We start from the raw sequence: 25,741 nt of genomic DNA on the forward strand, positions 1-25,741 counted from the left end.
TTTATGTAACCACAAATTCAGACAATCCTTGCCATATCCCTTAAGATGGATTGGTGGAAGCAAAGTTCAGGATTTCATAAATCTTACGAGAAAAGAAAAAAAGAATTAATGGAAGTCCGAGACATAAATGTTACGAGAAAAGGAAAAACAATTAATGGAAGCAAAATTTCGGATGTAAATGTTACGAGAAAAGAAAAAAAAATTGAAATAAGCCAAGAAGAAGACAAACGATGGAAGGGAGAGGCCGGCGTTGGGTCATCAGATAACGGATGACACGACGGCCCCTCTCCACCAACGAAACCTTAACCCAAACCCCTGTTTACCTGTTTTTTTCCGCTGCCTTCTCTCTCTCTCTCGCTGATCAGTCTATCTTCTCTCCGCCTCCTCTTTCTCCCGTCTCCGATTCAAATGGCCGTTTCTCCGGTAGGTATGACGGCTGTTGTCTCGGTGGCGGCGCCCTCGACGTCCTCCCTCCCATGCCACCGGCCCATTCTCCTACGGGTTCCCCCACTTCGCTGCCCGTCCCGGCGCCCTCTGAACTCTTGGGTCGGCCGTCGCGCCAGCGCTCCCGTCTCCGCTACCCCGGCCGCCTCTTCCACGGACGAGGTCGCCGCAGTCTCTCCTTCAGGAGGTATAACGCGGACGCCCTTTTGCCTTTTCTAGTTCTGCTTCTTTTGAAACTTGTGAGGCTTGGCTTGCTTGATGCTGCTGTTGCCGAATTATTCCCCCTGTTTCTATCATACGTTCTTGTCGATGTTGATGTTGGACGAATCATGGTCCTCAGCTCAAGAAGTTGTTCTTGAAGAATTTGCATTACCTTGCTGATTTCACTTTTATATATGATTTGCTGCCTTGAAGGGTATTGGAAAAGTATGCCTTTTCTTTGTTGGTCACAACTTATAGGTATCTCATCATCAATGGGAACATAGTACGAGTGATCAAACATGCCACACTGGTGGGTGGAAGTAATTGAAATGCAACTAACTAAAAGAATTTTGAAGAAGATAAAGGGAACTTTCACCACACTGAATATGCCTTTTCCAATATCCGCATTGTATTCTATAAAGTCTGCAATTGTTTGACTGTGACACTAGAGTTATCATCTAATGAAATGCTGATTTATCTGTAGTATTATATACAGAAGGGAAAAGAAAAAAAACGTCCAAGGATTTTTAGAATCATCTCATGTAACTGACCTTTAACCAAACACGTGACTGTCTCCTGAATATCTTTTCCTCCTATGAGGACACTTATACTATGTTTTAAAATTCTTGAATCTGATTGGCCTTTTATTGGTTGATTATTGATCTATTGTTATACTATAACTAATCAAATCTAAATACGATAAAGGCCTCTGATTCAGTAGGCCAATTCCTTGAAAGACAGTGTTATTACTATATTCCAGCATTACAATTAGACAATGGAAGTGTCCTATCTAGGGACCAAATTGGTCATTTAATTTACTCAAGCTCCTTACGTCATCCATATGGCTTCCAATTATGAACTTGGAATTGTGAGTTTAGAGACTATAATGGTATCTCTGGTTCATTTAGCAAATACAGCATCATGGATAATTATATTCTTTCGTAGTCTTAGTTCTCTCCCATTCTTAACTTGCTTTTGATGTCAATGGAAGGATACAAAATGAGTTTTCCATGTATCACTGCCATCTCTTATATCACATTCCAAGGGAGCTAACATACATAAGAGGTGATCTGGGGTACCTTTGGATGATTCAGTAAGATTTAGAAATTATTTTAACATTTGAATGACTTAGTTCATAGATCTAGTCTATTTTGAGTGGCTACTGGAGACAATTGCATGCTATGTGTGTGTACCGAGTTTGTTCTTTAGCACACATTAGTTTAAGCTGTGGGAGAGCCACTACTGTTTAAGGAATACATTTTAGAATTTGAGGAGCAATTCAGCTATGTATGTAAGATCAGCAGGTTTCAGTTATTCTTCGCAAAACAAGTCTACTTACATCAAGCCATGGGTATAAGAACACTAGAGTCATGCTATAAAAAAATCTCGTAACGTAATCAAGAGCCACAAGATTGATTGGTTAAGCATGTGGAAGTTGCTCACAATACTGATGGTAAAACTTGACGGAAAAGGATTTTGAAGTAGCTATTTGTGGTAAAGCAAGTTATCCAGTTAAGAACTTCAATAATTTTTTGCACACTTTTTCTTAGGACTTCAGCAGGATATCAAGTGTGGAACTCAGTGTGAATGATTACAGAAAATTCCAAAGTAATAAGAATATGTACTTTTTCTAGTTTCAAAGATTTTCCATGTGATTTTTAGACTGCAGTGTTAATGGTACATCGATACCAAATGATATTTCAGTGCACTACACCTGTAAAAAATATAATTTGGAAGATGAGTCGGGCAGTGGCTCACAATACTCATGCATTTTTAAATTTTTGTAAGATGAGCATCTTGCTTTGCTCGGATGAGTGGCTAGGTAAGCACTTACCACCTTGGGCAATTTGGAACCTTGGTTCCTTTTAGCCCAGGCGTACCTTTGACAATACTGCTTGCAAATGGAAATTCAGTATATTGCCATATTTTGGGGCCACCACTGCCAACGTTTATTGACATGAGTGTTTGATTGCATGTTGGGTTTTAATATTGAAATTTTTTCTTTCTTTTATTTGGAAATTTTGTTCTTCTAGAGATAAGCTTTTTTTTCAGTTTGTCAGCAGGTCATCCTGTTGCTTTTTTACAAAATTATACCAATCAACTGTAATAAATTATTAGTCCATGTTATTTATGAGTGTATTATGTAAGTATGGATCTCATCTCTCTATCTCCCTGTCTGTCCATTAAAACTCCCCCAAAATAAACATTTAGATGTTTGAAAATCATGGCATTTGTGGCCATCTATTTTTCTATTCATCTTAAAGAAGTGCATTGAGGTATATGATCGTCATCTGCTTTTAGCTATTAGAAATTGCTGGATTATTCTGTAAAATTTAAATGAGATACTTGCTGCAGATTCGTCTAGTGGAATTGAGAACTTGGTGATCATTGGTTCTGGTCCAGCTGGTTATACTGCAGCTATATATGCTGCTCGTGCAAATTTAAAGCCTGTTGTGTTTGAAGGTTATCAAGTAGGTGGTGTTCCAGGAGGGCAGTTAATGACTACTACAGAAGTTGAAAATTTTCCTGGGTTTCCAGAAGGGATAACCGGTCCTGATTTGATGGATAGGTATATAAGTCATGCTACATGCCTAAATGCTTTCGCTTTGTAATTTTTTTCTTTTCTATATTAACTAATAAATCATTACTTGATTTTATAATTTACAATCATGACATTTGCGTAGGATACGACGGCAAGCTGAACGTTGGGGTGCTGAACTTTTTCAAGAAGATGTCGAATTTGTTGTTGTCCGGACTAATCCTTTCATCATCCGCAGTAGTGAGCGTGAGGTGACATTTACCTCTTTCTAGTTTCTACCAAATTCATTCTGAAAATATCCATATAGAAAAGTTCATATATGCTGCTTCGCAAAAACAATTAAAACAGAAATTTTATAATGGACCATATGCAAACTTTTTCCTCATCTATTTTATTGCATTGGAAGTCTGAAATCTCTAGGAACCTTGCCAACTCTTTTATTATCTATATGGTGCACTCATAATATCAATTAAGTGGTAGTTTGGTGCAAGGAACACCATCTCATGTAGACCGGCTATGTTGGTTCCTAGTTGGACCGGTATTTAACGATAGTCACTAGTGTATCGTATGTTGGTACAATGGTATGCATTGGTATTCCAAAAACAGCTCGAAATTAAAAAATCCCATTTTAATTTTTTCATATAATTTCTTGGTATGTAAACTATATTTAAATAAGAATAAAGTGTAGCTAAACCGTAAATTTATAGAAAGTATATGTTATTTGGATGAAAATAAAATTTTTCAACCTTGAATATAAAATTTTAAGGTGATGTTTCTATCATGTCTTACATTTTAATTGGACTGACATTTTTGAAACTCAAAGAGTACAGTTCCATGATAATCAACATGAATAAAATAAAATAAAAAAACATGAATATGGTAGGATCCTATGTAGAAATTCTCAAAAGGAAGTATGTTTCTAGTTTGGGAATCGTATATACTCACCATTTATATGTTTCTTGAAATGGTTCTCTTCTGTTTTTAGTTTCCTTTTAGCAGCATATATATGGCCAGTCTCCAGCTACTTATGCAGAATAAAAGGAGTTAATATTTGATCTTAGTTGGACCATGATGTGGCTACTTGATACTCTATTGAGAAGACATGTAACATGTCATATACCTAATAAATCATTAGAAGAAGTGTTATGTTTTTTTGCTGACTTGAAGATGTCCAATTACTGCTATATGGATATTGATAAAAAAAGGTTTATTCCTTGCCTATTATGTAAAAAACGATGAGGATTTTAGAAAAGGTCATCCAGCCATATAAAAGATATGAATGTCCTAAATTTTTTTAACATGGTAAAAGTTGATATTAAGCTAGTTTATTTGATGCCAATGTTCTTTTCTATATTCTATGTTGTGAAGTTAATTTTTTTTTCCTTTTTTGGTTTATGCATATAGGTAAAATGCCATAGTCTTATCATAGCAACAGGAGCAAATGCCAAAAGACTTAGGTTGCCTCGTGAAGACGAATTTTGGAGTAGAGGGATCAGTGCTTGTGCAATATGTGATGGAGCATCACCACTATTCAAGGGGCAAGTATTGGCTGTTGTTGGAGGAGGTGACACAGCTACCGAGGAAGCATTATACTTGACCAAATATGCACGCCATGTACACTTGCTTGTTCGTAAAAACCATCTGCGGGCATCTAAAGCTATGCAAGACAGGTTAGTTAACTTAATGCAATAATTTATTTTCCAGCCGAAGTCTTTTTGGGTCTTTATGATTTAAATCTTCATAATGAATGAGCATCTTTTTCTTCTAATAACAAAGCTCTTCTTATAATGAGCAAATATCCACGTAATATACTCACATATATGAGGAAACTAATCAATAATAAACCTCTACCTATTATTTAAATGAGCTTTGAAATCCTCCATGTTTATCTCTTTCATATTCCAAGATCAGTCTATTCTAGTGCCAGGTCATGGATATTCTTTTTACAACAATATTTATTGGTGGAAACTAGAGGGTGGGTCTTGGTGTCATGCTAAGGTTGCTTGCAATCTAGTTGAATAGGACTCGAATCATGGAAATTATCTTCATTCTTGCATGGTAGGGTTGCATAGATTGACTCTTCTCAGAGCTCTCATTGACCGTTCCCATACCCCTCATCAGTGTGGGACCTTGGAGTCTGGCAATCCTTTTTTCATTTATTGGACAAGATCGTATCCATTCAAGTTATTCAAAATTTTTTTTATTGGTAAGATGTCTAGAGCTCTTCATCTTAAAGTAGTTCATCATCTTGTTGATCCTATTCAGGTGTGTACTTTAATGCTGATAGAGTAAAATGTTACATTGTTTGCTGAAGTGAAAATTTTCGTTGCAGTTTGGCTTGTTAGACTCCATAATTTTGACATATATCTAGCTTAAGCTTTGTTGATCAGGTACCTTCTTGTATATGTAAACAGTTTTATAAGGTCTCTGACTTAATTTTCTTTGTGAAGCCCTCAAATTAGTGGACTAGCTGAATTGATCTCCTATGTCAGATTAGAATCTTTAGCAATCAACATACTTTGTGAAGCATCTAACTGGTTCAACTATGCCTTATTAGGATTAGGAGATCCATCTCACTGAGACCTTCCATTACTTGCTTGTCTACCTTACAAAATCTTTTCTAACCTATTTATTTAAATAGTCTTGAGGTTTTATGTCATATCTAATATTGTTGATGGTTAGATGGTTCATTCTTAGATTCTGGTTTGGGACTTGACTAAGTGTATACCCAAAATTGGATGATAATTTGTTGTACTAGTGAAGGTGCCAAAGTTCCAAATTGCTTGAGGAGATAGGTGCTTGGCCGAATGAAGCAACACACTCATTATTATAAAAAAATTATAAAAATATATAATTAAGAATAAAGACAAACATTAAAATAAAAACTAGATGATCATTAAAATAAAAATAGAAAGAGGTATATTGTGATGTCTTTGGCAACGGAGAGTGTGGCTGAGAGGGTAGCAGATTAATGTCAACAAAGAGCTGAGAGGTGGTGGGGGAGGGGGAGACTGGTGATGGAGACTTGACAACAAAGAGATGAGAGGGCAGCAGAGAGCTGAGAAAGCAATGAAGAGTTGAGAAGGCGAGAGGGAGCTGAAGGGAGATCAAGGAGACTGAGAGGTACCGAGCCGACAGTTGAGAGCTGAGAGGGTTGAGGAGACTAAGAGGGCGATTGAGAGGTATTGGTCCTCTTAGTGTTACTAAAATTAAATCTCATATCTTGTCTTAGTCCTATTTAATTTAAAACCATCGATTTCTTAGATTCAAGGTTTGTAATGTTGCACAATACAGTTCAATACAGGCAGTATTTATCAGTCCGAAAACCTATTGGTGCACAAACCAGGTGAAACCAAGCATTGTGTCTAGTTTGTAGTGTACCATTTGGTATAAGGCCTATACTACTTGGTACATCCAATACAGGGATTGTACCATCTGGTATGGGGCTTGTACCACCTAATACACAACGGTACAAGCCTTAAACCATGTCCTATTTTGCTTTTTGAGCCTTTTTTTCAGGCTTTTTCCAAAACTTGGTACATACTAGCGTACTGACACTACGGATTGGTGTCTAGTTTAAAACTAATTCAATTGGAACTCTCATCAATTGAGACAATATCATCAGGGAATAATGTAAACCATGGAAGTCTATTTTGTATATACTATAAGTTCATCCATTACCAATCACTGCATGAGAGTTAAGAATCATCGTTTGTGGATTAATTTTGGAGAAAAGAGTAAGGTTTAAGTTTACTTGACCAAACATTGCAGTGATTGGTTGCTAGAAAGCTATGTGTCAGTGCATTGAGCAGTGTGGACACTTGGTGTGTTTAAAAGTACATCATGCATCCTAGACGTGATTGAAAAATATGAAGTCTGCAACCAATTGAGGGTTTCTAGCTGGAAGTTTGAAACCAATAGAGGAACTTTGAAAGAAAAAGAGTTGTGATTGAAAAATATGAAGTCATTAAAAGTACACCAATTTCGATGCTTTGAATCAAATCTACTTTGTTATATGTTAGAAGTTAGAACAACTTTGCTCTGTTTCACATGTGAGAAGCTACTTAATCAAGAAAAGAAAAAAACTTGATTCTGCTTTAGTTACACCTGGGTACATGTTAAATTGATATGTTCAGTATTGTTGGCAGCTTGTCTTGGTATGATGTGCTGGTGGATATGCCTGGGTATTTTCAGTAATGAAAATGTTGGTAGATACTTTCTTCTTTGCACAAGGTCATGACGACTGCATGCACGATTGACTTTGTAGTGGTTGATAATTGCTGTCATCCTCTTGTTCCTTGTTTAGCCATCCACTATGGGCAACATGTTTCACCAAGCTTAAATTTGTGATACTAATCATGGTCCAATTGGGTATCTTTCTTCTGGTATAATACTTACTAAGACTACTTAATAACTTGTAGCAATCTGCGTATCTGACATAATAATAATCATTCCATTTGTAACTTGAGGATGTTCCACAGTTCTTTGTAGGTTATAAAGTCCAGTAATTAATCAACAATACCTTATTGTTTTATTACTTAACAGCTTTGATGGATCTTGTATACTGATGCAAGCAAGTTACTACAAGCATTGATGATGGTAAATATTCAATCCCTGAATGTTTTTTTAACAGGTTGATTATGGCGAATGTTTCACAGAGTATTCAACAACCCGAATGTCACAGTGCACTTCAATACAGAAGCCATGGACGTTGTTAGCAATAGCAAGGGCCAGATGTCAGGAGTTTTAACAAAAAGAGTTGATACAGGCGAAGAATCAGTACTCGATGTAAAAGGTCTATTCTATGGTATAGGGCATACTCCAAACAGCCAGTTGTTGGAAGGACAAATTGAACTTGATAGTTCTGGATATATCTTAGTCAAAGAAGGCACAGCAAAAACTTCAGTTGAAGGTGTCTTTGCTGCTGGTGATGTACAGGTAATGCTGATGTTTCTTTTTGTACTTGCATGATTGTTTTCTTGTCTTATTTAATTCTAATATTTATTTTTCTAGACTGTTTTCCATGATATATATTTGTACTTCATCGAGATATACCATAATTTCTTGATAAATCTTCACAGTTTTGCATCTTGTAAGATAGAAGGAAGATGAACAACACCCTTTGCATATGCTTAAAGCAAAATTAACATGGTAGTAGTTAAATAAAAAATTATTTGTTTGTGTTGTTTTGTAACCAGGATACCTTGGATTGGGGGATTTGGACCCGATCCAACTTATTCATATAGGGTTGGTGATAAACCCAATATTGATAATATCTTTTATCTATTTCCAAGGGTGAAAGAGTATAGAGGCTGTGATGGCAGCAGCAGTTGCTGCCACCAATCTGATGGCTACTATCCGACTAACTGTAGAGATGAGGATAAGACTCAGCAGGATCAGACACAGAGAGAGAGAGAGAGAGAGAGAGAGAGAGAGAGAGAGAGAGAGAGAGAGAGAGAGAGAGAGACTGTGTAATGTCGCTGCTGTGATATGGTTATGCAGAGTAAGTCACGGACAGCAGACAGGCCTTTGATCTACTCCTTGAGTGGTTTCACGTTAGCCTCGTTCGAATTAATGATATTTAAGGATTGATCTGGTTACTAAATAATATTCTAGAATGTTATTTCTGAATATCCTTTTTAACATATGTTATCCAAGGTTTCTTTGCTTCTATATTTTCAAACAAGGGCCTATTTTCCTTTTTTGGCTAGGATTTTTTCTTGGAGTTATAACCCATGTCGAGAATCTTCCTGAAGTGACCAAGTGCTGTCCTCATGAAAATTCTAGACATACCTCTAAACACACTAGAAGTCCATTTTGGTCCCAGAGGATGCTAGATCTGGTTCGATTGACTTAAATTGAGATTTGATCAAACACAGTCTGCTTTGTGATGGATTGCTACTTTGGGACTATCAAGGGTTGGGCCACGGAATATACCTCTTTCTTGGGGCAAATTAGCTTATATTTTGACTCTCTTCAAATCCCACATTAATCTAATCCGTGAAGTTGACATTTCTTTGTCATACACATATTATACCCCATTGACTAGGTTAACTTAAACCTTTTTAACTGAGGAGCATTTGGATGGTCAAACCAAAAAACACCAACTTAACCTTGGTCAGAAACCAAGCTCAGCCTAAGTAAACCATATGCAAGTTAAAAATTTTTTAATGTGATATTGGATTTGTAAGTTCCAGGTCAAAAACTGAAAAATGATCTGGTAGAAAAACTGTAATTTATGTTGGGTTGGAAGTTGGAACAATTAAAATCCAGGATTCTCACTTTCTTGTTGGTGATGGTAGGATCATGAGTGGAGGCAAGCGATTACTGCTGCTGGTTCTGGATGTGTTGCTGCTTTATCTGTTGAAAGATATCTAGTTTCAAACAATCTTCTTGTTGAGTTCCATCAGGTAATATATTTCATTATAATTCAATCAGATATTACTGGCTTATGTTACTGTGAAATTCAATCTGATGGCTACTACTATCTGACTAGAAGGTTAGTTGTTGCTACTGTGAAAACTTAATGGATGTAAACCTAAATCCAATAAAGTTTTACCTTTATTGTGATTAGATGGTATACTAGAAGTTGCATCTTTTAGTATACTGATTCACTATGTTCAATTTTAATGTACATCCAATGTTTCAGTATTGATTATTGGGCCACTTATAATTTATGGTAAAAGTTAACTGTTTTGTTTAATCACAATTGACACCAATAGAGAAGATGTTAAGTCAAACTCATAAGCACCTGCCATCATGAACATGAGTGAATACATTTAAATCAGTATGCCATTGTATCGTTTTTCATTTTTAACAGCCTGTAACTGAAGATGTCAAGAAGGAACTTACTGACAAGGATGTACAAATGGGTTTCGATATAACACTGACAAAGCACAAAGGACAGGTAGCAGAAGTTCATTTCATTTGATAGTGTACCATCAACATGAGAGCTTTTATTTTACATCACTTTAATTGGAGCTGGATCTTGCAGTATGCACTTCGGAAGTTGTATCATGAAAGCCCAAGGTTATTATGTGTTCTATATACAGCACCAACATGTGGTCCATGTAGGACACTGAAACCAATTTTAAGCAAGGTACCATAAGATTATTCCTTGAAAACAATTATTCATGTACTTGTATGCCTAGATATTTAATCTCAGGTTTGTGTTCCTTTTTATAGTCATTATTATTTTTCATATTGTCCAAAACTCCATGCTGTATCTATTGTCTAATTTTACATTGATAATAACAACAACTAACCTTCTAGTCCTGAATTTTTTGGAGTGTTACAATAAATTAGAATCTGGTAATTGTAACTGCACATGTGGGAACCATATTATGGCACACTGGGTATTGGGATCATGGCAGCATACAAGGAACATGACAAGACAAACCGAGATGGAAGAACAGAGGGATTTCTTTTTCTTTCTTTGTTGCAATAATGGTAATTATGTTGGCCTTTGAACGACAGAGCGGTTTCAGGATCTGCACATGCTCATCAAAAATACTTGGCTAGTTTTTTTGTTACTAGGTGTAATTGAGCTAAGCTATAGAAAGATCACCAATGTCTAAGCATCAGTTGGAATTAATGTTGAGCCTAGATAAATGATCAATCTGGGCTTGTTACATTATGATTAATTGTTAGATTTTGAGCCTAACTTGAAATCAAGCCAATCACAACCCTCAATGAAGTGGCTTGATGAGCTAAATTCATATTTCATCCATGACTGAGATGGACTATTGATTTAAATCCTTTTTAATCTCAACTTTGAAGAGTGGTTCAGGCTTGGGTGTATTGGTCTTCTATGGTGTTATATTATTATCTCAACATACCTTGTTACTTGGGGTAAGCAATTGAAATGGAAACAAACATTCATTATATTTTCAAAATTAAAATAAATTATTTTAAGAGTGAATATGGACTCCATACATTGTAAGGCAAGTTTATACTTAGTAAACTTGTTGTTTGGTATTTAGGTGTATATACACATGCATGCATATGCATAACTTTGAGCCATCTTGAGTTCTCAACTGAACAGTGATAATTTCAGGCTTGGCTTGATATACACCTTTGAGCCAATCTTACTTTCTGGCTTGCTTGTTTATATATGAGTCAAGCTTAACTGAAAGTCAATTCAAGATGATCTCGAGTTGTACATCCGTAGCTTTTTACAACAAGCAACCTTTTTTATGATCAAGCCAATTAAACATGTATTCATGAGAATCTAAGACTGGTACGTTTTCTTATATTAATTGCTTCCACTAGGATCGTCCAACTTTAAGGAATTATTATTTATGGTGTCAAGTACATGTGGATCAACAAGTTCACAGTTCTCCGATTTCTACAAAGCCAATAGAAGCTGAGCTAAAGGTCCTAAACCTCAGCTCACGAATGGTTTAGAAGAGTTTGAAATTGCAATTAAAACCTTCATCGTGGAAGGAAATTGGTACTCAAGCAGTCTTTTGTAATTAGTTGTTAAAGACTCTAACATGGGGAAAAGGCCATTTCACGTAACATGAAATGTAACTTTGCTGGGCACCAGTTAGCATGTCTTAAAAGCTTATTGCATGGTGTCCATGAGTGTATAGAACATTTGGGATATTTCAGCCTCAGGTTCAAACAGTTACGGTAGAAATTCACCATTGAAATCAATTAAAATGTTAGAGTCTTTAACAACTAATTACAAAAGACTGCTTGAGTACCAATTTCCTTCCACGATGAAGGTTTTAATTGCAATTTTAATTGAAATCAATTAAAATGTCGGCCCTTTGCTTATTCCAACGTGGGTTCCAAAGTTGGGGAACTTCATGCTTGCAACAGTTTTGCACTTAATATAAAGTTTTAATTTAAGCTGGCTGAAAATATTATGAAAGCATAAATAATTTTTTTGGGCATTGTCATCGTTATTCATCATATCCTTCAGTAACATGGCCTCACTATGTCCAGTGCTTGGCTAAGGATGCATTTTCTGGCTTCATGATTACAACATGACTTTTCTAGTAATAGTTTCACTTTCTCCAATGAGTGCTCCTGGTCCTGTCTTTCCAGCATTCTTTATCAATATCAATCAAGTGGCTTTCTCTGCTTTGTTTCTGCTCCTTTTATTCCACTCACACCATAGGTATTTGGTTTTCATACCTAAACTTGCCTCTTTATCCTGGGGTGAGTATGTGGGCTTGGAGAAAGCTCTATAAGAATTGATAACCCCAAGATGTTATGTTAGTTCCTCTCTGTGGCCCATGAATTGCACCGGCGAATTGGATGATTTGCCTTTTTAAAAATACAAGAAGCGTGACATTTTTCCGGCTATTGAAGTCCTGCTGTTGGTAGGAAATGGATAGCTTAATAAAATAGGTAGCCTATCCATTCTTTCTTGGATTCTATAATCTCCATGTCATAAGGTTTTGGGTCCTTTGGGACCCAACTTCAGGTATCATAGTTCCACAAGATTAGTATTAGGTTTTGTTGGCTACAAGATCAACAGGATTAATAGAATTGGATTGATGAGATTGAAATCGGTTGAGAAAACAATTCAAAATAAAAATTATAAAAAGTATGGAAATATTAGAAAATTTATAAGACAAAATTTGAGAAAAGATACTTTATACAAAAATAAATAATTTCAATTGTAAAATAAAACATTATATACAAGATAACAATAGAAACTAATAATTTATCAGAAAATAATCATTGTATATTTTTTAAAAATATATCATAAAATGATATTAATGTAGTAAATAATTCAGAAAGCTTAAATTTTGTGCACCTATAGCTTTGAAAATAACAATGGACTGAAAAAGACCCTATTGCTTTTGAAAACACCATCTTGTGAGTGTTATGGTCTTCCTTCAAGATTTATGGTTTACCTTTTCTTCTCCTTCCCGTCCTTTCACTCCTCACTTCTTTCTTTGTACAGTGTTTTAGGTAGAAAAATAATGCCAATGCAGGTCCTTGTATTAGTGTAATTCAAAATTTTTGCATCAGGGTTTTCTACCGAAAACACTACACAATAAGACTTTATTAGTGTAATTCAAAAATACCCACACAGAGGAAGCTGGTAAAATAATACATGGTTATTACTTCATTTTTTGCATCAGGGTTTTCTACCGAAAACACTACACAACCTAATAAGACTTTATTAGAGACTAACAAAAGAGATTTGATTGTCTTTGATTTAACTAAATATGTCACCGTTTACATAGTTCAATGATGACAAAATATTTGTGTAGCTAACCCTAAATGACTGGAACATTACTCTTTGTTGTTGTTGTATAATTTCCATTCCTTTATCCTAATGAAGCTTAGAAAGACGTAGGCAAAAACCATCATGCGCCGGCCTGACCTGTCTTCAGTTTTTCTTTCAGAATTCATTTTGAGAAGTCTTGTTAAGGGGAGTATTACCACTTGTTTATTAGCATAAGTAAAATGGAACTTTCTTTTATCGCAGGTGATAGATGAATTTGATCAAAATGTGCACTTCGTTGAAATTGACATTGAAGAAGACCCTGAAATTGCAGAAGCAGCGGGAATTATGGGAACACCCTGTGTTCAATTCTTTAAAAAAAGGGAAATGCTTAGGTCAGTTTGATTATATCTAGAGCAGTGTGGCTGCTTTAATACATATTGGTTGAACTTGCTCTTTCTTGCATACACCTGCTATTTTTTTGGATAAACTTCATCCAGTTTGCTGTTGAATATTCCTATAATACAGAATAAGATTTATTTTCATGGACTGAGACTATTAAATCACTACAGAATTTTGTCATTTCAACCTTGCCTTGTGCTTCCCTAGATGAAGACAATATTCACGATGTCTCCGTGCTAGCTTGAATTTCCTAAAAAGAAATCTATGAAATGTATAAATCTGCACAGGCATTCATATTGGTTTCTCTTGGTGCATATTCATTTTAATGGATTTCATGTGTGATGATCTCAGCATGTTTGCATTGTAGATTGGCCATCTGATATTTGATTGGAGATTAAGATCTTATAAAGCTAGACTATGTTGTGTTGTGTTTCCGGTAGAAAATAAGGTCAATGCATTAACATGAAGATACAGATTGCTGTCTCTGGACCATATTCAAATTATACTAATCTCAATTGACGACTATGTATTCTTTTACTAGCTTCCTAGGATAATGGGCCTTTGTATGGAGATATCCACTGTTGAATAATTATGGTCTAGATATTATAACTTTAGAGGATGTATTGGAAGTCTCAACTACTAGATGTCCTTTTTTTTACTGGTAAGGTTCCTGGGGGCTGGGAGTACCCAACATATCCTTGTCCTTTAGAGTTCTGAGCTCCAAGGAAACAATGATACAGCTTTATATACTCATTTTCTCCTAAACTTACAAATTAACCTGTTAAAGTCTAAGTTTATGACTTAGCATTTGATCGAGATATGTGAACTCCAATATGCTTGCCAAGCAGAACTGATGCAAGATTGAGATGGATGTTTTGGACTAAGCCAAAACTCAATTGTGTCTAGGCAATTTTTTATTGCAGCCTAGTCATATGTGCTTGTTCCCATGTTTTATATCAAGAAAAGAAGAAAATGTTTGTGACTACTATTACCTGATCTAATGACAGCATAGGCAACTTGCTAGTTCTCTGCAGATATTCTGTCTCATGTCATTCTCTTGTTCATGGCCTGTTATTAATCTTCTTTTTGGTTCTACCTGCAGGACAGTACCTGGTGTGAAAATGAAGAAAGAATACAGAGAATTTATTGAGGCGAACAAATGAAAGAAACAAAACTTGCAGTTTTAGGTTCTGTTGTTTTTTCTGTTTTGCTCTTCAATTTACCCATCCAAAATGCCAATTTTCCAACTTTTCTGGAAACCCAAATATGTATATTCAGTGATCTTTAGGAAATGCTTAATTTACAACTTGGATATCCCATTCTCTCAGGTAATTTTGTTTCTAGACGAGTTCAAGAATCTCGTGATTTATCTGTTGTCCGTTGAAGGTTCTTTTTTCATTTGCAAATTGTGAAATATATGAAAGCTTCATTTAAATGTCTATTCAAAACGATAATTCCTGTTAAGATATTCTAGCATTTTGCAATTATGATTTGATCAGAATACTCTTTACTCTTTCTGCTTTTATTTATCGGATAGAATGAAGAAATTTGGCTTACTCGCTCCGTTACATATTTGCTTGGATAAATGTTTGTTAATAGGGTTAAGGTTCATTTTAGTATGTATGATTTTGATCATGAATTATTTAAGTCTTTATGATTTATTTATATCTAAAATAATTTTTATATTTTTAAAAATATAGTATATAAGATTTTTTTTGTGAAGCTTGAGTTAATGATATATTAACTTATAATAAATTATTAATACACGTATAATTTGAGTTTAAAAAATGAGTTCATTTTAGCTCTTATGATTTGATTTGGTTTTGTTTGTGTCTAAAATAATCTATATATTTTTAGAAACGTAATATATAAGTTCTTCCCATCAAGTATGAGTTGACATACATTAGAGTTTGTTTACATAATATGTTGACTCATAATAAATCATTAATATAATAACATGTGTAATTTAAGTTAAAAAAAGATTTATCTTGTCGAGGAAGAGGAAACGATGAAGGTCATAGCGGTGGATGAAAGTGGAGAGGCAAAGGTATGAGACCGGAGGCAATGGTGGGGGAGAGCTGGACCATCACATCATAGGTGTGATGAGTGGGGGCGCAAGAAAGGATGAAGTGGGAGGCGATAGAGATGAAGACGTCCAAGAGGAGGAAGAGGGATCAATAGACCATTGCATGCCTAGTGTCGAGTTAGTCGATGCACATCCACATGAGGTAGGATCGGAAGTTTCTGAGCTTGTCGTTAACGTGAGAGAGGTTGAGTGTGTATGACACCTTGCTAGGTAGCAACGACTCGATGTTGTTGCTGGTGGTCACTTGTACGATGACGCCTTCTCTCACCATTGATGATGATCTTAATTTTTTTCATTTTAATTATAAGTATTATTATATTAATATTTTATTATTAGTTAGTATACAACGTAAGTAGACTCTAACGTCTATTGACTCTTGACAAAAAGAGTTTATATGATATGTTTTTAAAAATATAGGGATTATTTTAGATAAGGCTTCGGTACGTTCACCTACTTATGGGCTTCGGTACGTTCACCTACTTAACTTACCTTTCTTTGGCTTTCGTCTTGGTAGGTGTATTATCCCCAAAATAACATTCATGAATTTATGTCTTTTCTAACCCGTCGACCACAACCACTGAAAGGGCGCGAAAAAAGCAGACCTGGATAGGATAAGGGCCGGTGGTGGACATTCGGGATCCCTGCCTGATCTGTTAGGTACTCAGACTGAAGCTGCTAAGGGATAGAATGAAGCGGCGGAGTCCAAGAACCAAACCACTGACAACGAGACTGATGCTGCTAAGGGATAGACTGCAGCTATGGAGTCAAAGGCTGATACCACCACCACTGAGAATGCAGCTAATGAGGCAAAGACTTCAATCGGTGCCAGCAAGAACGAAACCCATAAGTCACCGAGCAAAATTATAACTGTTAATGACCAAAATCACATGGGCTAATATGAATTTTTTAATTTAAATTATATATATTATTATATTAATTATTTATTTATTACGAGTTAGTATGTCACGTCTATTAACTCAAATTTGACGAGATGAGTTTATATACTATATTTTTTAAAATATATGAATTATTTCAAATATAAATAAATCATATGAGTTTAAGTGATCTATAGTCAAAACCATAGGAGCTAGAATTTGCCTTTGTTAATATCACGTGTCTATCAAAGTAATGTCACTTACTAGGTTTTGTTCTTTTGTTGTATTTAGGAATTAGGAGTATTCTTTTCGTGGAGACATTCGATCGAGGGAAATTAATAAAAGAAGAAGGAACCCACGCTAATGTTCTTAGTATCATAGTTGTTTCGATGGTTGTCTATTATTAATCACACATGAGATGATAGATCAAATTAGAGGTGGCACACCTATGCATTTGTGAGAAGTGGCTTACGAATTTACTGATTCTAACTTAGTTGCTCACTTTACAACTTGTGCAACTCAATTCAAAATTAGTATAACCATAACGAGGCATGTCTGTTTTTTTAGTGTCATCTATGTTGATGCTTATTTTCATATTATAAGGATAAGTATTAACATAATTAATTATTATTTTTACTATGTTAGATACGAAATTAGTATCATATTTGACAAAGTCTATGTTAAATAAATATATATAATTAATTAAAAATAATAAAAAAAATATTTAAAAAATCACAGTAGAAGTTATCGATAGAGCATTGTGTCAATTTGAGCTAACACTGAAAGAAAAAAGAATTAATATTACATAGAAAACATTAAAAGATTGTTCGGACCATATTTTCAGACTTTTGGGACTGAACCGGACGAAAATAAAATCCTCAGCCTCAGTATTGATTCATGCCCTGTGATCATATTCTTTTCCACAGTAGACGAGCAAAGGATGATAAGTTCATCAAAACGAGACCAATTCGCAAGCCAATGTGTCGGTTTGTTGCTTTTACATATGATTTTGATATCTTCTTTAAAGAATTAAAATAATAATAAAAAAATATTACCATACATGTTCAAGATTATTGTGATATAATTATATGGAACCTTTGCCGAATAGTAAAAGGGTTATCTTGTTGGGTTGATCTATCTAAACCAACGACGATCACACATCCAAATCCTCTCTCTAAATCGAGTAGCCCAACGCAAGCCACGGGCTCGCTCCTCAAGGCAGTTTTAAGCGTCCAGGTGTCCCCTTCTCTTATCCTTTCCCTCCCACCCTGCGCTCGTCACCTCCTTCCCCCTCCATGGCGATGGCGGCCATCGCTAACCCAACCACCCTTTCCCCACCCACCGCTCTCGCGTCCCAAAAGCCCGTCGCTTCTCACTTCCCCTCGTCTCTCCGCCCCCTTTCCTCCACTTCTTCTTCCTCCTCCTCCGCCGCCGCTTACGCTCTCCACAATCTTCACCGGATTGCGAAACCCTGGCTCCCTATCATCCCTAGAAAACTCGACGCTCCCCTCGTGCGCCTCGAGGCGGCGGCCGTCGCCGACGCGGAAGCGGAGCTTGCCGAAGGTGAAGCCGCCTCCGACTCCGACTCCGACTCCGCCGTCGCCACCGCAACCCCACCGTCCAAGCCCAAGACCGGGAAGGCCGCCTTGCCTCTCAAGAGAGACAGAGTATATCTTCTTCTTTGTACTTATCTCTATGTTTGCTTGCGTATGTGTGTCGGGTTTTGTATGTGTCGCTCCAGATTTGTTGATCTTCTTGTAATGAGCAGACGAGGTCGAAGCGGTTCTTGGAGATACAGAAACTGAGAGAGAACAAGAAGGAGTATGACGTGCCCGCGGCGGTCTCACTTCTTAAACAAACGTCGAACACGAAATTCGTGGGGTCGGCGGAGGCCCACTTCCGCCTCAACATTGATCCCAAGTACAACGACCAGCAGCTGAGGGCCACGGTGTTGATTCCTTCTTGCACTCTTGTTTGATCATGTTTGGATATTATGCGCTTCTCATTTCGTGTTTTGGTGTCATATAGGTGAACTTGCCGAAGGGGACCGGGCAGACTGTTAAAGTGGCTGTGCTCACACAAGGTGCGTTTCAGAATATATATACAGACACACACACACACACATTTCCCTTACATTCTACTCTTCGTTGTTGCAATAACAATGTAACACAGACTGCAGTGTTTGTCTTAATAAAAAGTCTGGCATGAATTTCTCTGCCTTTTCTGATGAATTGATAGCTTTTCACGACAGTATTGATCTCTGTTTGTGTATGAGTCAATTTTATTCTTTTTTACCAATTGAATAATGAGATCTTGAAAATGATTTTTTTAGAAACTAGTGATCCATGAGCAACCAAAGATTGAAAAGTGGCATTTGGTTATAGAGTTGCTTTGCTTCTTGTACGTCATTACCGTAATTGTACTGGACGTACCTATTCTCATCCAATTTCTATTCGGAACAGTATCTTCCTGTTCATGACTCCTTGCACTTCTATTTTTATTATTTGTCTTGAAGACTTGTGGCTTTCTTTGTCATAATGGAGATTCATGCACTTTTCTATATAGCAAATCCTGTTTACTTCTCTCGATAAAATATGGACATTTGCTTGCTTTTTGTTCCATGAAATGGAGGGTGGCAAGACTATTGTGATGCACTTGTTAATAACTCGCCTTTGTCTTTTACATTACCTCAAGTATATTAAAAATCTAAGTTTTTAGTCAAAAAATAATCATTTAGCTTTTAAATCATGCTTATAATTCTCATGCACTTTTATTTTTATTTATATATTTATTATTTATCCTCCTCCTATATGTCAAGTACAATATGATATGTTCCTGATCATTTGGATTATAACCTTTTAACCTTTCCTTGTTTGTTGTTAGTATTCTTGGTGGCTAAATTTTCCAATTGTGATTAGAATTATGAGTAGATTTGCAACAAATCTTTCTCGTGATTGCATCTTTGATGATCGTGCTAAAGACATTATCCATATCACTTGTCATTATATGATTGGTATTGTTAAAAGGTGCTTCTAAGACTATGTCTGTTCTATAAGTTGCACTACTTCACAAAAGATGTTGCTCAACATCGTGCAAATAAAGTTCGATGCCACTTAGGTTCCATTATGTAAATTGAGGATAATCAAGATATGCTAGCAGATTCTTGGTGAGTGTTATGATCGCACTGGGAAATAGATATAGTAAGCTGCTTTGCAGAAAAAAGATTGGGCACCGCTTTCTGTTTCTCCCTCTCTCTGCCCATGTATTTATTTTACCTATTCATTAGAAGTTTCATTTTTAAATCACCAAGGGGCATATAATGGTGATTTCTTCGCCTTCATCAGTTGTAGACCTGTGAATTTTTTCCTTAATGACCGCTTACCGCAGAGCAATTGGATTTGAAATAAAACCTAATTCAATTTTTTTTATTTAGGATATAACTCCAAACTAGATTTCTTTAATTGTGTGATTTGGTAGTATGGATCATGGTAATGTAGTTCAAATTGGCCCATGAAAATGAACAATTACACATAATTAATGATAGATGTGCACGTATTGACTGTTTACTATTTCATGTAGGAGATAATTCTATGTATAACTTGCAATATATGCATCTATGGCTGAGCCAGCAGGTGAGTCTGTTGCGAATGCTGGACTTTGCTGATTTAGGTGCACAGAGCATACAGATATATTGCATTCATGTCCCAAATCCTTCTGAAGTGGTAATAGAGCAACAACAGTGAGGTTCTACACATGCATAGATATATGTATATGGTTCCAATTTAAGTTTAATTCTAACTGGACTTCAGGTTGCCAATAGGTTTTTTTTATCAGGTGTCACATTTTGGAATTAAGTTTTAAGGGTGACATTTTTTTAGTAATTTAAGGGTGATCTTTAAGTAAAAATTTTAATGGTCTTGACAACAGTTTCAACTTTCAAATATCTAAATTCAACTGCTGAATATTTTTATCAGTTAACCAATCAGTTGTAAAGGTCTCATGGGAACTCTGATTTAGGGATGAACTAAACAGCCAGCCACCTCGTTTTGGATTATCAATTCATTTATAATTCAGGTATTCTATAAAGCCATGGTTGAGAGAAGAAGATATGGTAGTTACTTTGATGTGAATTATTCTTATGTTTCCAATTTCTCTTATTGATCAGCAAAAAGTCCTCTTTGTAGATTTGGAATCCAAATGTTTGTGTTCTGCAATTGTATGTTTAAAGTAAAATGATTAATATATTCAAGTAGTCTTACAATCATAGTGGTTGCTTTTTGACAATATCAATTGCAAATTGTGGTTATATGAATTCAGGCTCATAAGCTTGTTGAATAATTTGTTCTTTGAGTTTTACATGTGTATTCAAATTCTGTAGGTGAAAGAATCGATGAAGCAAAAAATGCGGGAGCTGATATAGTTGGTGGGGAAGAATTAATACAACAGATAAAAGGCGGATTTATGGATTTTGATAAGTTAATTGCTTCTCCAGATATGATGCCCAAGGTCTATATCTTGTATACAAAAGGACTTCTTGCTTTCTAGTTGCTGCTGTTCTTGAATAGATATCTCATTAATGTAAATAAATTAAATCTTATGCATAAGGCTATGTAAGTAAATTGATATGATTTTAAGTACCATTCATTCCAGTGAGTTGATTAAGTATTCACCAGTTATCGAAAATCAAACTGGATATTGGCTAATAATAGAAAAAGTTTCACTATGTTAAGTGCCTACTCAAATTAATGTCCATAATTGCCTTTTGGATGTTCTTCTTACTACAATGTACAAAATATATTATTCTTAACGGAAATAATACCACCCATATTGTGATTGAAAATTTATTTTAATACACATGCACTAAATTCTTTATTTTTGGAAAGCTGTTTTGCTTTTTTCCAGCTTATGTAACTCTAGTAGGTGCAGAGATCAAGAAATACAAACTTATTGCTCGGTTTTTAATACTTCAAGGTTCATAATTTTCTAGTCTCAATTTACTTCCAAGTGAATATGCTATTGCTATCTACGTAATCTTTCATCCCTTTCCATGGGCAAGATTGGATTATTTTCTTAAATTTGTTGTTTTTCTTAATGCTTATAATCAGGTTGCCAGTTTGGGAAAACTCTTAGGACCACGTGGACTTATGCCGAATCCAAAAGCTGGTACAGTTACCACAGACATACCTCAGGTATTGCTGAAAATGTTGTTCTACAAACTTGATTCTGTTTAACCAATTGTGATGTTCAATGCATTGATCTCCTAAATTTGTTCGTTTGTGAATCTGAGACATATTGTGATTCTCCTATCAAATTTTTTTTTCGTTTGCAAATTACTATAGTTGCTGGTGAAACATTGGCATTGATTGTCAATATTAGATTTTATTTGGTTGAAGCTTTTCAAGTAGTAATTTTTCTGTCAGATCTTTTTCATAACATGCTTAAGAAGGGCTATATATTGTCCTCATGTAACATCAGATTTGACCATTCTTGAGGTACCAGAATGTGTAGTCAGGTCTCTAGGTCAATATTGGTTGAAAATTGCTGGCTGTCCTAAGGCATCAATCTTCTTTTGGCTTTTTATCTGGTTAAGCATTATGTGGTCTATTGCCTGCCTGCACACTGATATGTTTTTCAACTTTCTGAAACTGATTCACTTTTAATATATTCTTTTCTGAATTTGTAGAAGCTACAGAGTTCCACAGGGAATTTATTTTCCTTCTTTCTTTTCCACCACCTTATTCATTTTAATAATGCTAGTAGTTTTGCTTTGAACCTATGAAATTTGATTATGTTCACTTTAATAATGAAATAGAAATTCTTCATATCTTTAGAGAATTTGTTGGTAAATGAATACTGAGCAATAGTAAGGTGATCTTGCAAGATGAAAACTGTAATTAACTAAGGGAAATGAGTATTGATTCATTGAGGCATCTATCAACAGGCTATCTGTCAAGTATTTGGCACTTGTCTCAGCTTAGATAATGTGGGACTTGATAATGCTGAAATAAGGGTTCTTAGGCAACTTGAACCATGTAACAGGATACCATGTAGTCTTGCTTTTACGTTTATATGGTAGGGTATAGTTTTTTTTTTTGGGGGTAAGGTATAGCATCATGTTTTTGAAGCATTTATATGCTTTAATTGAGATATCTCAGCTTGAATCCAACGCCTGACTTAAGGATCAAATATCAATAAAATGCTACACAAAATTTCTTATGCTGGGACACTTTCTTTTATAGGTAATTTAGTTGTAGCAGAACCATTTAATTGTATATGTAAACGTAGAAGAGGTTCATTGCACAAAATTGTATTTTTCTCAGGTTAAGTTTTGACTTCCATTGGAAATTTGGTAGTATAGTTCACTTCAAAGAGATCTTGCAATCCATATGCAGAGAATGAAGTTCTAACAGATGTTTATAAGTTACACATTTAGTGATGGAATCCTTTTATTTTCTTTTCTCTGTTGACTTCTGCCCTGGTTATTTCTTTTTTTTTTTTTTTGGATGTAGATGAGTAAGCATTTGAATTGGTTGTCTAGGTTTGGTCTACTTTTGGATGTAACATACATTGGTGTGATAAGATACTTCTTGGTTGTTCAAGAATCCAAACAAATAAAGTGTGGGCTCTAGAAATTCCACACTTTTGTTTTTAAAAAAACAACTTTGGTTCTGCCTTTGTCTGTAAACCTTGGTCATGATAATTGTGAAAAACGTTATCATTTGAAGCAAAACTTTACAGTACTTAATCTTCAAGTCATGTTTTTTGCGTGTTGAATCTGTCAAGGTAATAATCTTCAGAAATTTGACTAAAAAGAATTGCTACTACAACTAACATGTTCATGCAAAGTTTAAACATGTTACTTCTCTCATTGGTTTAATTGGCTGCCTAGAGATTAGAACATCAAGATCAATATGGATTATTGACAGTAGTGCAAAAAGGAAAGAACTATGCAGCAACAAGAGTAGCCTTTTATCTTAACCAAGGTATGCAGTTTCGAATAATACTACCTGGTACGGGCGGTACATACCGGTCTGATCGGTACACGGATCGCCCGTTATCGGACGGGACGGAATATATATATATATATACGAGGCGACGTCGCCCTGCTTAGGAGAAGGAAAAGGCGACGTCACCGAGGCGACGCGATGTCGCCTTTTATAAAAATATTTTATATATAAATATATATGTATATATATATATATATATATATATATATATATATATATATATATTTATATTTATATATAAACGAGATGACGTCGCGTCGCCTTGGCGACGTCGCCCCGCGTGGGAGAAGGAAAAGGCGATGTTGCCGAGGCGATGCGACGTTGCCTTTTATAAAAAATATATATATAAATATATATTTATTAATTTATATATATATATAAACGAGGCAACGTCCCGCTTGGGAGAAGAGAGAGGCGACGTCGTCGAATTATATATATATATATATATATATATATATATATCGAGCGGTATTTCGAACGGTATACCGCTCGGTATACAGTATCGTATCGTATCGTACCGAGCGAACGTCGAAACTCCGGTACGGTACGATATTTCAATCATTGATCTTAACCATTTGTAATTTTTTTTTAAATGATATTTCATGATTTAAAGGATAATAATAAGCCATAACTATAAACTATTTGGGAAGGGTACATGGATCTCTTCATCCTATAAAGTCCAAAGTATAAAAGACAGCTTTGGAGGATTTATTTTGTTAGTTTCTTATGATATTCAAGATTCTTAGACTGATTAAGCAGATCAAAGGATTATCTTTATGCTGATGTAGGCACTTTATGTTAAAATGACTTTTAATAATAAAATTACTCTATTATGTGAAATCCATGTTACTTATCTTTTTGTAGTTCAATCTCTGAATGTTTTTTTATTAACTGTACTTAAATTGTTTGATAGTTGATTTGACATTGATCCGCTTTACCTACTGGTTTCTGAGAGTGGAATAGTTGGGTGTAAGCATGAAGGTGTAAGGATGGCAGTAACAAAATCTTTGTTTCAGGCTATTCAAGAGTTTAAGAAAGGTAAAGTTGAATACAGAGTGGACAAGACCGGGATTGTCCACTTACCTTTTGGGAAGATCAATTTTTCTGATGAAGACCTTATTGTCAATCTGGTAGCAGCAGTTGTATGTATTTTCTTTGTCAAAGAACTCAAGTATTTCTGAGAAACGAAATAGGTCTATTGGCAATGATGTGGTTAATCCAACCGTTTTGTCTTTCTTTCGTATGCAGAGATCGATAGAAGCAAACAAACCTTCTGGTGCAAAAGGAGTATACTGGAAAAGTGCACATATTTGTTCATCAATGGGACCTTCAATTCGGTTAAACATAAGAGAAATGCTTGACTACAAACCCCCTATGGTCTAGCAGCTCAGAAGAACATGTGAACTTCCCAGAATAGTCTACCATCATCATGGAACAACTCCAAGAAACAAAAAAAGATCAAAGAGCACAACAGAAAGCATTAGCATCTGGGAGCAGCGCCGTTTTCTTATTGGATCACTAACACTACCTGTGCATGTTGTTAACCTCATGAAGCAGTGATCTTCCTTGTATCTTTTGTGATATCTGAGTTTTACGTTGCCAGAAGTGCACAGCATGTATCTTTTCACCAACACTACCTGTGCATGTTGTTAAACTCATGAAGTAGTGATCTTCCTTGTATCTTTTGTGAGATCTGAGTTTTTTGTTGCCAGAAGTGCACAGCATGTACCTTTTCATTTTGTTGCCAGAAGTGCACAGCGTGTATCTTTTCACCAACACTACCGGTGCATGTTGTTAACCTCATAAAGTAGTGATCTTCCTTGTATCTCTCGTGAGTTTTTTGTTGCCAGAAAGTGCACAGCATGTATGCTGCGTGGTGCCTGCTGTTGTTGGATGTTTGGTTGGGCTCGAAACCCACGTTTGTGTCTTCCATGCTTGCCGCTGCGGCTGTCGCCATCCTGCAGGCTCACTCCAGGTTAGACATGGTTGACCCATGGG

At 35.7% G+C, this 25,741-nt stretch overlaps 2 protein-coding genes across 3 annotated transcripts; both read left to right on the forward strand.

Annotated features, from left to right (window-relative positions):
• The first annotated feature begins 279 nt into the window (after positions 1-279).
• On the forward strand, positions 280-15,102 carry LOC135652454 (thioredoxin reductase NTRC-like). Its single transcript, XM_065173389.1, has 10 exons — positions 280-631; positions 3,001-3,214; positions 3,330-3,435; positions 4,589-4,854; positions 7,843-8,122; positions 9,487-9,594; positions 10,005-10,091; positions 10,179-10,283; positions 13,638-13,768; positions 14,878-15,102. The coding sequence occupies exons 1-10, from the start codon at positions 409-411 to the stop codon at positions 14,936-14,938; spliced, it is 1,581 nt and encodes a 526-aa protein (XP_065029461.1). The 5' UTR covers positions 280-408; the 3' UTR covers positions 14,939-15,102.
• Positions 15,103-17,944: 2,842 nt separating this feature from the next.
• On the forward strand, positions 17,945-25,433 carry LOC103970521 (large ribosomal subunit protein uL1c). 2 transcript variants are annotated; one of them, XM_009384322.3, is made up of 7 exons: positions 17,945-18,403; positions 18,505-18,684; positions 18,765-18,819; positions 21,115-21,242; positions 21,842-21,925; positions 24,760-24,885; positions 24,992-25,433. In XM_009384322.3, the coding sequence occupies exons 1-7, from the start codon at positions 18,032-18,034 to the stop codon at positions 25,124-25,126; spliced, it is 1,080 nt and encodes a 359-aa protein (XP_009382597.2). In that variant the 5' UTR covers positions 17,945-18,031; the 3' UTR covers positions 25,127-25,433. The 2 variants fall into 2 exon arrangements, with proteins under 2 accessions (XP_009382597.2, XP_065031168.1); XM_065175096.1 differs by lacking the exon at positions 24,760-24,885 and having other exon boundaries at positions 17,982-18,403; positions 24,992-25,374.
• The last annotated feature ends 308 nt before the right edge of the window (positions 25,434-25,741 follow it).

Source organism: Musa acuminata, chromosome BXJ3-11 (genome assembly GCF_036884655.1).
Source record: "Musa acuminata AAA Group cultivar baxijiao chromosome BXJ3-11, Cavendish_Baxijiao_AAA, whole genome shotgun sequence".
Taxonomy (NCBI): Eukaryota; Viridiplantae; Streptophyta; class Magnoliopsida; order Zingiberales; family Musaceae; genus Musa; species Musa acuminata.